Below are 12,620 nucleotides of genomic sequence, written 5' to 3' on the forward strand. Positions count from 1 at the left end.
CTGCTTTCCATTGTTTTGCAAAGTACAGGTAGCCCTCAGTCTACGACCACAATTGAGTCCAGAATTTGTCGCTATGTGAGATATTTGTTGTGAGTTTTGACCCATTTTATGACTATTCTTGCCACATTTGTTAAATGAATCGCTGCAGTTCATTACTATAACACGGTTATGAAGTGAATCTGGCTTCCCCATTGACTTGGCTTGTCAGAAATTCACAAAAGATGCTCCCATGACCCCGGGACACTGCAACCATCATAAATATGAATCAGTTGTCAAGTATCCAAATGTAAATCACGTGACCATGGGGATGCTGCGATTGGTCATATGTGTGAAAAATGGTCATAAGTCACTTTTTCAGTACCATTGTAAGTTTGGTCACTAAATGAACTGTTCTATGTTGAGGACTACCTGTAATATTACTGCCCAGTTTTCTATTATTCTATGTATAGAATTTCATCTCACTTGTCTTATTATACAGTACAGTGGACAATCAGCAAATGGAATTAACATTGAAGCCCTGACTTCTGTTCAACAGAGATGACAATGCAGATATGTTTACAGGAAGTAATTTTATTATAAAGTAAAGCTATGTCCTGGGCAGAATTAAGTCTTTTACTGTAGAATACATCATGAATGAAAACTGTGATGGTTTATGGGCTCTCGGTGAAATATATTCAAAGTTACATTTACTTATCCTCTCTAGAAAGAAATTCTACTGGAGTGATTTGCACTGGCTGATCAGTGTTGAATTGTGCCAGCTCTTCCGATATAGCTTAACTATCAGTTTTACACATTTAGTCTAGGTTTTTGAAAATAATTTGAGTTTCTAGTAAGCATAGTTTAAAAGCTGTGCTCCCAAACAAGGAGAAATTTTAACAGCAGATACTGTCATTTACTGTGAAAGGGCTTTAGACTATCAATAGGAAGAAAGTATACTGATATCAAAATCATTGCCCCCACTGTAACCCTTTTACCATTTCTCAGGATCAAGGCCAGAACACCTGCGCTAATGTAGAAAGCAGCTGCAGAAGAGCAGGGAAAATTCTTTTCATTCTCCACTACCTGTCTCTTGTTGATACAGTGCAGACCCTTCTGGACAGGCCTCTTCCTCCATCCTCCTTGTATTCTCTACAGTAAAAGTATTTCAGTTTGTGACCTTTCAACATTTGTGTCAGAAGTAAGGTGAGGCAGGAATTGGCCTATTGTTGCACGCCCAAATCCATAATCATCCTTCGTCCTCTTAGGAGTCACTGGCCACCCAGCAGAGATACAGCTTGGGTGAGATGGCTAGTTTTGTTGGGAGTGAGGAAGCAGACCCATGAAACCCAGTCTTTGCATATCAGAAGTCAGAATTCTGCAAATTCTTGGGTAAATGGGTGTTTTTAGCTTTGAGTACCAGCTTGAATCTCCTATCTTTATGCTCTAGACTGGGAAGTTTCAAGCAAGAAAACTGAATTAAATTCAGGATAATTAAATGGAGGAAAGGGCTAGAATAGAATTTGGAGTATTGAAGGCCTTTCATGAGATCATTATTTCTAAGACCTTGGACACTAAAGTCTTTTCAATGAAAGGATAAAAAGCAAGAGAGCCCTGTGGTCGGATGGGGAGACGACAATCCTGTAACAATCCAATTGGAGCCCAGCAGGTTGTTGTCTCCTCTCAGGTGGCTATAGGACAGAATGCAGACGGCCTTCAGGTTGCCTCAGCAGCAGGAAGCTTTAGGCAGGCAGGCAGCCAACAAGTTGGAGGCTCTGTTGAGAGAATATACCCTCTTAATGTGTGAAGATCTTTCTTGGACCCAGAATAACAAGATTTGGGGATGAGCTAATGGAGAATTGTTCATCTTTGGCTCTGCTTCATTTATAAGAAGCTCCCAATAGGACCAAGTTTAGCTCTACAAAGGAAAACATGTATCTTTCAAAATGCCCAGTTAATTCTGTACAACAGGCTCTCAAACTCTCCCTAACCCACAACCCACTAAAATGATAACAAATATGAGCATCCATGAATAAAATAGATTATTTCACTGTGATTATACTTGGGCAGAAAAACTTCATTTCTTGCTTTCAATGATTATGTTTTATTCTATATATCAAGGAGTTCTCCAACTTTGTGGTACTGCATCTGCCTGCTTGTGGCTTCAAAAGGCTGAAGTAATTTTTGACAATGCTCTGACTTTGTTTTCACAAGCCTGATCAGATTTTAAAAGCAACTGTGACCTAAATTGGCTATGATTTCCAAGCGTCCTGACCAACTGTTGAGAACCTCTGTTGTAAGGTATTAGTTGTCTGTAAACTTTATCTTAGAACACGGGTCTTCAAACTTGGCAAGTTTAAGACTTGTGGACTTCCACTCCCAGAATTCCTGAGCTAACATGACTGGAGGAGGAATTCAAGGAGGAGTCCACAAGTCTTAAAGCTGTCAAGTTTGAAGTCCCATCTTAGAAAATATTTTCCTATTATAGCAAACTATCCAGATACACACAGAAAATGTTTTAAGTGATCAGATCATCTTGGTTTAGTCCTATGTCTTTCATTTTACTTGTAAAGGCTTTGTTAAATGTCTCCTCAAATTTCGGATGAAAAATGTGTTTTTGAAGCCCGTAGAAGTGGCATCTTAGTTAAAAAGACCCTCCCTTCAGTGTTTGCCTTCAAACAATGGCTGGACATAATAAATTAGGAGGGATGCTTTAAACTGGATTGTTCCACTGATATGTTGGTTTTATGGCTGAAATAGCATTTCCATCTGATCTGATGTTGCCACTATAATTTAAATGAATCTGAGTCAGGTAGTTGTACAAAACACATCTTTGTTTCTGTTCCACCCGCTGACCTCACAAGACCACAAAAGGTTCTTTAATTAAAAGCAAGGGAAGATACAGATTAGAGAGAGGAAGGGTTGCACCCCATCTATTTTCCAACTTTGTAGTTAAATAAAACTACAGAGGTCAGGTCTTGTTAGCTGGATGTATTTTGGTTTTTTTGTTTGCTTTTCCACAAAACACTGTTTAAAGTAGAGAAAACTGGTTTTCAATCCGATGGTACAATGGCATGTTCTCAACCAGTATAACATACATCTGTTAGCACAGAAAAACTTTAATAGTGTATTTAACCTGTCAAACTCAGGAGTTCTGCTCCAGTGTCTCTTGCACTTCTATTTTTATTACTATGTTTGAAGGTTATTGACTCACATCTAGCAGAAGAATAATACAGAATAATCATCATACAGAATGATGTTTTCTTCCACCTGGCAGCTGTCTTTTGTCTAAATTTATTTCCAACTCAGTTTTATTAAAAAAATAAAAAAATGCTCCAACTCTCAGTTTTACAAGGCATACAAAATCTCAAAAAGGGACACACAAGAGCAAGGTGCTGAGGTATGAAAACACCTGAGGTAGTTTGTTTCTTTTTCTTTTTTGAAAAAAGTTGCAATTTTCATGCCCTGGGCCAACACCCTCTTGTTAATCCCATTTTAAAAATCCATTTCCCAAAGTATTGGTGGCAGCATTCTGCATGCAAAAGTACCAAGTGTGCTCTATTTTCCTGTAAGCAGGGTAAAAGTTTTTTCCCCTCCCCCACCCTTTCAGGAAATGGATATAAAGCTTGGCATTTTGTGTATGTCTGAGCATATATAACACATACACACATACACTGTGTGTGTGTATGTATGCATGTATATATACATGCATACATGCACATTTGCGCATGTACTTGGAGGATTGCACCCTGGTACAAAATGAGAGACTGTATGCAAAAACCAGTTTGAGATCTGTGAAGCAAAGAGAAGATCACATGAGCTGGAGAAAGAAATGCATAGAGATTCCTCTGCTAACTAGACGGTATCCCTTCTGTTGGCACTTACAGGCAATCTATGATGGTGTGCTGCTACCATTAATCATCCTGAAGTCCTTCAAAGTATTGTTCACCTTTGAGTCTCGTTTCAATTTTGTTCTGGCTATCCTTTGACCCCATCCAACTTTCTGTTAGAAACCCATAACGGACTAGCCTTTTAATTTTAGTGTAGAAAAGCTGGCTTTTTCTAAAAAAAATGTAATTGTTAAAAAAATTAAAGACTGGAGTTAGTTTAGTTAGCTAGATTAATTCTAAAATATATTAATGCTATCTGGTGCAGCAGCTCATGCACTGTGTAAAAAAAATGCTTTCCTAGTATGTACATACATGTACAGAAAAATTTTGCAAAATTTCTGCCTATGTTAGTCCAACTAAAGGGATAGCGTTGTACTGTTAGAGAGACTCCATGGAGACTATGGGGTGAGAGAGGCAGTTCCTGCTGGCTGAAGCCCATCCCTTCCCAGTCCCTGGGTACTGGTGTCCTCTATAGAGCCCCAGCCTCTTGGGCAGACTTGGATGCCGTCAGATAGTCTTTGGTTTGCTCCCTGGTCTGGTGATTCTATCAGGTGTTGGAAGGGCTACATTCATCAGTTGTTGCTGGCCAGCACTGCAGCCTCATTTGCTGCGCTGTGAGGCCGGGGTGCCTTGTGGATGTTTCTGTTCCTGCTGTTTCACTTGCTGAACAATTTCCCTGATCTTGCGCTGAGCAGTCTATAATAGGGAGAAAGGGAGAAATTTAAACATTACTTTAGCAGAAAATTACAATTATCTCCCAAAGAATTTATTTTTCCTAAATACCAACCAATACATAAGTATTTGCAAAGTATTTTGGGATTTATTTTAAAAAATGAGAAACAATACGCATGTATATACTTTGGGGGAACAAGTATAGAACAAAAAGCATCGATGTATGAAGAATTGTGTGACCATTGTTAGGAATGTAAGTCACCTAACAGTTATTTGGGTTGGAAATATATCAACCAGGATAGACATTTTAATACTGTCTCTTTAAGAGAATGCTAAAACTGTAATTGGGTGTGGTTCCGCAAATGTCCAAAAGATGGAGCCAGAAACCTGGGTTGTTTGGAGTCTCTGTTTCTTCTGTTGTAGTTCCTCCTAATGACTGTTACTGATCGTTGATGTAAGTCTGTTACTGAATTGTTTTTGATACTGGACTTTGATATTTGGATTATCCCTGAACTGAAAACTAACTGCTTTACCTGTGAATAACTTGGACTGCTTATCTTGGACTTTGCTTAAATGTTTATTGGAAGTAAAAACCTACATTTTACTATACAGTGTATCTGTGTGCTGTTTGTGTGTTATTCTTCACCACTCTCACTACGTCTCCCTGTATGCACTCATTCTCCTAACGGGGAATTACCTCAACAACCATGCTGTAAGCCAAGTTGGCTCGCAATAATAGGAATGGATGGAGAGGTATAGCAAATGGTGTTGCTGCAAATGAGATTTAGTTTTCTTGTTTTCTTTTGGCTCTTTGTCCTCAAAGAAAATAGCCAATTGCAATTAGCAGAAGTGCCTGTATGGTATTTTCTGGAGTGAGGTAGAAGATGTTGATGAAGATGAGCATGACTGCTTCCACTGTACACATAAACCTGTGAGCATGCATTTTCATATCATCCAAATAGCACTTTGAAGAGTGATTAGCTATTTATTGAACAAATTATTTTATAGTACTACTATACCTGACTGGCAAAGAAGTGACCAATTATTTTGACAACAACTTCCTCGTTTTCATCAGGAGTTTGGTCACGTGGTACAATTACTTCTGCACTAGTTAAATTCTGTAGTTCATTCACCTATAACAGCAAGTATACAGAAAAAGGTTCTAATGTGGTTTATTGTCAAACTAACATAAAGTGAAGATGCTCTCATTTGCTTTCGATGTCAAACAAAGAACACTTTCTTATTTCAGAGTTAGACTATGTACTGTATTTTATTCACTAATCATTAACTAAATCCTTCAATGTAAGATTTATCCCACTTACCGTTTTGCCACCTTTTCCTATCACCCGACCTGCTGCAGAAGAAGGCACCTTGATGTGAGCCTCAAGCTTCACTTCTTCTTTTGGATTGAAAAAATTTTCTTCTTTCAGTTTTCCAAATATCCGTCCCTGGGCCTAAGGTAGAAATTAGGTAAATGGAGTCTCTTTATTAGTCATCAATCAGCGAAAGAAAGCGTTGAGTAAAAAGATAAAATTTAATTTATAACATATATTCATGATATAAAGAATCCATTTTGGAGTTTCATGGGAAAAGAATTGAGTTTTTGAATGGTTTTAACCTATCCAGTATGACACCAGTATTGGGTGCTGTATTGAGGATTCACCCAGCCTGTGTGCAATACCAAATTTAGCTACAGTAACAAAGGAAAGGATGGCTGTTGTTCCTAAAAACCAATTTTATTTAGAAAACCCAGTCATATTTTTTTTTAAAAAGAACACAGACCAGCTATTCTTTCCTTATCAGTTAGAAAAGTTATAATCCTCATGAAATACCTTGTAACATCTAGTATTTAAAGCATGATTTGTCCTATTTTGAAACTTAAATGGTAGTGAAATTATGTACGTTTGTAAATGACTTTGGCCACAAATCTGTTTTAATTGCAGCAAAAAAGAAACTTTCTAGCATTATGAAATTGAGGTAGCTAACCCAATGCACATATACCTGGAATAGTCTCACAAAACACAGCGAGATTTATTTATAAGTGGGTACATATGAAAGTGGGTACCTGTATATAAAACTACAGGTAATCCTCGACTTACAACAATTCATTTAGTGACTACAGTTACAATGGCACTGAAAAAAGTGACTGGATACTATGGTGTTTAAAGCTATGGCTGTGAGGATCGTCTGAGTCCATATCCCTATAACACTGGGGTAAACAGCAGTAAAAATGGTAAGCTGTTTGGTCAGTCAGCGTATCAGTCCTCTTGAACAGCTGCTGCCCGCATCATTTCAGTATCTGGAATAAAGAAGCAGGCAACTGTCTTGCTTTTCATGATATAGGCTTATTAATACTGACCTTGAATTGTGCTTCTGGGGCCCCTGTAATTATAACCATCCTCTCACTGGCATCTGGACTCTCAGCTGGTGCAATCTGCAAGTTACAGGGAACACGACAGCATATAACAAATTTATTTTTCCCTCAGCTTTCAATCAATGCCTCTTGATGCAATACAAAAACTAACTAATGAAGCAGCTCTGAAGTTCAAAGGACACTGTTGTGGATTCCATTACATTGAAAACTTGAAAATCTAGATTGGTTTTTGCATTAATCTCTGGATTCTTTATCGTACCTAGTTTTTTAAGAAATTTTTAATGTGTTTGATTTTTGAGTAGCAATTTCAACTACAAAGGGGTGCAACTGAAAAACTGTGCTTAATTTTTAACAATACAGATTTTATTCTGTTTCTTAGAGTGACTTTTCTGGAACAATTTCTGGAATCTTTCTTTCAAAGATGGAGCCTCTTGCTCAAAATAAGTGGGAAACGGTTCCATTCTTCCTTCATTGGTGATAAAACATTGCTGCAATTAACGATACCTTTTCCCAACAGTTATATATTTTGGACAGCAATGAAGATCCTAGCCATTACCATAAGAGAGTGTGGGAATCATAATCCTGTAATAATATAGTATAGAATAATTATTGTAGTATGTAATAATTACATCTGAATACTAGTTGAAGAAGATGAGTGTAAGAGAACAAAGAAATAGGAGAGAGACCATTTTGCAAAAAGCAAAAGATTTCACATCAAAACACACTGATTGGAGTTCAGCAAAGTCTCAAATTTTTTTCTTAAGGAAAATGTATCATTTCTTGATTTTTTTACCACAGGAATGAGATTCAGAGTGAATACCATATTAAAAAAATAATTAGTTCTTAAATTAGCAATTGTTCCACACAGTATATATTCAAATACATTCAGCAGTAGTTTTGGTGCAGCTGCAATCCAAATAGATCATGAGTCTAATTCATGGGGATTCATTCACCGCTTACTCTGATTGGTGAAACTTTACCTGAACCTGCTTTGCTCATATAATGCAGGACAAGTCAGGCCGACTCATCAGAGAGTCCCAGAAGTTATTTGAGTCAGTCTCTTACAATGAATCATTTCTTAAATAGACTGCTTTTCTGTCTACTGATCCAGTTGTCTTTTCTACATTTGTCTACAGTATTTGAAGGTTGGGAGAAAACAACTGCCTTCTAAAGAGATATCTGCAGCTAAGATCTGCAGTTATTTCTCCACAGAAGAATTCTCTTTCCCCCCAAATATTTCATCTTTTTCACTAGTCCATTGTTGTTTGCAGCAGCCAGTAATTTACATTACTCAGAAGATAGCTATGAAGCAACTGCAATTCATAAAATGAATGAAACGGGTTTTATGGTTTGGTGTCAATAAGGTATAAAAGGATAACTAACCTGTGTATTATATTCAATATTAGCTAACATTTGTCCAGTCTACCAGTCAGCTATTCTGCCTAGGAATACTATTAATTTTGGGGGGAAAGCCTTCTCAGAATAGTAAGTATACTGTATGGAAGCTCACTAAAAGGATTTTGGAAAGTGCTGTTGTGTTAAGGTAGTTGTCAGGTGAGAAAATTACTTCTTTCACCACAATAGCTCACTATTCTAAGTAGTCTACTGACATGAAAAGGCATGTAAAGAAGGAAGAATAAGTGAACTATATGTGAAGTAAGTCTTCCCTGCTTTCTTAGCAGTCTTGCTTACAATTTAGTAGACAGATATGTATGTGTGCATATGTTGGTGTTTTGGAAGGAAAGAAAATGGCAACCAATCTGTTAGGAGAATGCCCAAAGACACAAAGAAGCAGAGAGATGCAGAAAGTGACTTGGTTTTCTTTAGACAATAGACCTAGGGAGAAAGTTGAAGAACTGATGATTAAGTCTCACCCGTTCTATCAGATTGGCAGCCAAGTGTAATTAACGTCCTTACTTAACTCTGAGTAGGCATAGGTTTTGTAGAAATAGATAAACATATATACGGTGGAGAAATAGTTAAATATGAAATGCTTGAAAAGATACATATAATTCATTGTTTCCTTACCTGCTTATCACAAAAGTTGCAGAAAAGTAGTAGAGTGGGAAAAACAGCAAATTTATTTTTTTAAAGGTCTCAGCAGATTACTGCTTTACTTCAGCAAAGTTGCATTGCTGAAATAAATGTTTCTCATCTTGTTTATTACAGCAAGAAACAAATGTTTGCAGGAAAGCTTTTGTGAGTAGAGCTCAAAATGTCATGACAGTGAATCTTGGACTGGATAGGTTTTCAATGTAATATATTTTCATGTAACTGATCACTTGTATATTAAATTCTTACAGAAATGTTCTTGCAGGTACATACATGTAGCCCCAGCATCTCATGTAGTCCCCCAGAGATTGCCCAGCCTTTATATATCAGCATGAACTGTTTTTTTTTTGGAACATCCAGTGTTCCTTTACTACTTGGTCATGCATGCTGGAGCTGCTAGTTCTTCAATATTTGAAGGTCAATAAATTCCTTAGTCTTGGTTAATTATTTTTATTTACTTTTTTAGTTTATATCCTGCAGAGCTGAAAGTAGCTTACATGGGATCCTTCTTAATTTTATTCTTACAAAAACAACCCTGTAATGCAGGTTAGGTTGAGGGAGAATGATTGGCCAGGAGCTTTCTTGGATGACAGTGGATTTGAACCCCAATCCTAGTCCAGCACCCTTATTTTTTGACCAACGTTCAGTATAAGATTTTGGTTTATATGATGAAAAGCAAAACAAAACACAGCAATAGAGGAAAGAGGGTGATGGTACACTTGCACTTCTTACCTTGATTGAAGCACCTGCAAATCTTGCTAGCTGCTTAATGTGTTGGCCCTTTTTTCCAATAATGGCACCTACTGCCTGTGTTGGGATGAACAAATTCACCACTTCTTGCTCTGGCAACTGTGGATAACAAATTGAGACATCATGTACCTTGGGATAAGATAGGGAGTTGACAATGATTTTTGCCTCCCAAGTTGGGTTATCTTGTACACTTGAAATGATTTGCATGCAGGAACAGAGAAAAAGAGGAAGGAAAGCCAGCTTGTTAATGTCCAATATTACTGGGAAAAAAGCAAATGCTTAGTTGAGCTTCAGCTTTACTTCATCCTGAAGAAAATTATGAAGATGAGGGGAAGAAAAAAGATTATAACATAGTTCCTGTATTCCTTTATCTCTCATTCAAATTTTTGTTACTGCATTCAGTAATCATATAGCACATAGGACCTTGGCTACTATACAAGATTCTACACCTAGAAAATAAGTATTTTCTACACAAATATACACAAATTAAAATAATAATTTCATGTATAAATATGCATTAAACTCTCTTTTATGATCCTAATTATTAATAAAATATAACAGAGAAGTATTTTATTAAATGGTATCCAATTCACATTGTATATTATTGATCATCATCCTCTTGAACCACATTAAAAACACTATATCAGCTTCTATAGGGTAGGAGATTGAAGAACAAGATCAAAGTCAAGTATCAACAAGAAGGAAGATCAGGAATTTTCAGCATGGATAGACCTTATTTAGCTACTGCCTCAGACAGCAACCATTCAAAGTTGTAATGGTAATGAAAAAGTGCAATCATGCCTTCATTTACGACCTTTGTGGTGTCTTCTCAGTCAATATTCATTATTACAGTTAGTACACAATGTTCTGTGCCATTTTTTTCTTCCCTCCCCCTTGCAGAGCAGAGAGATTGTAGAAACAAGCTATGTCTTCCTTAGCTGTTTTTCTCTGTAGTACAGCACTTAAATCAAAAGGTGCTAACTGCAAGTTAACAAGCTCAGCTCTGTGGTTTTAATTACCTGTCTGGCAACTGTTGCCTTTAACTGAAAGGACTTTCCCACCTTTGGCTCACTTGCAAACATGCTAAGCAAACAGCCAATGCTAGTCCATTTCTTTCAATGTGTATTTCTCATTGTGTGTCTGCTTATTGTCTTGTAATCCCTTCCTCTCTGATGAATGAAAATGCAAACATTAATTATCTTCTTGCTAATTATCCCGGCACTGAGGTAAGCATTCCAAAGGATGGATGAGTAGGGAAAAAGAGCTATAAGAGTTGCCCTTTTACCCAGTTTCCTCTTAGTTCAAGTTCTGGAAAATTTCCCTGCCTTTTCAGCTGACCCAGCTGTTTGGGATCAAATCTTCTGATGCTATAAAGCAAAGAAAAATTGAAATAAAATCATAAGCACAGTTGCAGTCACACGATTTTCCACTTAGAGACCACATCATTTAGCAACTGAGTTGTCAGTCACAATTGTGGACTGTCCATAGTTCACTACTTATGTTACTGATTTTATTGTAACTTCTGCTTATTATTGTAAGCCACCCAGAATCATTGGAAATAGGGCATACAAGTGCAATAATTAATAAATTAATATTAGTCTTTTCAATGTTATTTCCTTCCCAATAACCAAGTCATTGGAAGCCAGGTGTTATGCAAATTTAAATGACAACAAAAGCTTCCCCTAGTCACTGAGAGTCATGAATACTAAATACTATGCCAGGGAATTATTGAAAGGATAACAATGAAGGCTTGACTCCTCTACTTTTCCTATGTGCTTTCAACTTTGCTTAGAGAAAATATTTTGAATTCTAATTATTTCTATAATAGAAATGCATATCCAGAGATATCAGGCTGTAAAGCATCACTAAAATTATTTTCTAGTTTATATTAAGACAATAGGACTAAACTGTAAATGAGAAAAAGATCCCAACACGCACAGATACAAACAGAGTGGAAAGACTGATAATTCACAGTTCTACAACTTTATGAAATGAGGAACTATACAATCAATGATCTTAGGACCCCACTCCCAGATAAATATATGCAGTTTTATCTGAAAATGCTGTAATGTCCCACAAGGATCATCATTACTAAAAATGAATGATACAGTAAAGCATAAAAGTAGGACAGGAAGGGGAAATTTTCCATTCTTATTGAATGTCATTTTTCAAGAACTGACAAATTTCAAATGGATTAATTGAGCAAGGATCTATATATTACTAAATTTTGATTTGTATGACCTTTAACTGGCCAAAATGATGCACCATAAGGCAAAACCTTTCAACTGAGATACCTCAAATGAGTTAACTTATAGAATGTGTCCAAAATCTGGGAGCCATGACTCCTGTGGAATTGAAATTTGGTAAATGTTATCAAACATTTTATGACATAAAATTATCATGAAACACTTCATAACCTAATACAAAATGTCATAAAAATTTCTTGTGCAGACATTTGACTCTGCTATAAAATTCAACATGGACTATTTTCAAGGCGGATACATCTCTGAATGTATCCCAGCTTTTCCAGTGAAGGCCATACATTGGAAACTCTGTCACTGTTGAAGGCATTGAGGAATCTGGTAAAGAAGTATTTCTGAAACAATGACCAAAGGGGTCATTGATTGTCTACTAGTAATAAACAGCCCTCCATATTGTTTTTGACCTTTGCCATCACTCTTAGCTAATATTGTTAATAGTGACAGCGGATGAGAATTAAAATTTCAAAAAAAAAAAATCTGAAGGACAACACATTATTCACTTCCACTATAGAGCAAGAGAGACCAAGCAAGAGACCACTATGGACATGAACTCTAGGGCTAGGCAATAACAGAAATGTAGCAAGTGAAGCTTTCTGAAGCTCAGAGATTTAGTTATTGATCTCTGCAGTTGATGAAGTTTCTGTC

General features: G+C 36.7%; 1 protein-coding gene across 2 annotated transcripts in view; it reads right to left on the reverse strand.

Moving 5' to 3' along the window:
- Positions 1-2,952: 2,952 nt before the first annotated feature.
- The window catches only part of IGF2BP2 (insulin like growth factor 2 mRNA binding protein 2), a 66,826-nt gene continuing 57,158 nt past the window's right edge, over positions 2,953-12,620 (reverse strand). For both annotated transcript variants that reach the window (XM_026688986.2, XM_026688915.2), the window contains 5 exons: positions 9,697-9,813; positions 6,898-6,972; positions 5,861-5,992; positions 5,558-5,671; positions 2,953-4,562 (listed from right to left, as the gene is read on the reverse strand). In XM_026688986.2, coding sequence (XP_026544771.1) covers positions 4,467-4,562; positions 5,558-5,671; positions 5,861-5,992; positions 6,898-6,972; positions 9,697-9,813 — 534 coding nt within the window. In that variant the 3' untranslated portion in view covers positions 2,953-4,466. The remainder of the gene's footprint in view (positions 4,563-5,557; positions 5,672-5,860; positions 5,993-6,897; positions 6,973-9,696; positions 9,814-12,620) is intronic.

Source organism: Notechis scutatus, chromosome 4 (assembly GCF_049901735.1).
Source record: "Notechis scutatus isolate UNSWTSFEM ecotype Mainland chromosome 4, rNotScu1.2, whole genome shotgun sequence".
NCBI classification, from domain to species: Eukaryota; Metazoa; Chordata; class Lepidosauria; order Squamata; family Elapidae; genus Notechis; species Notechis scutatus.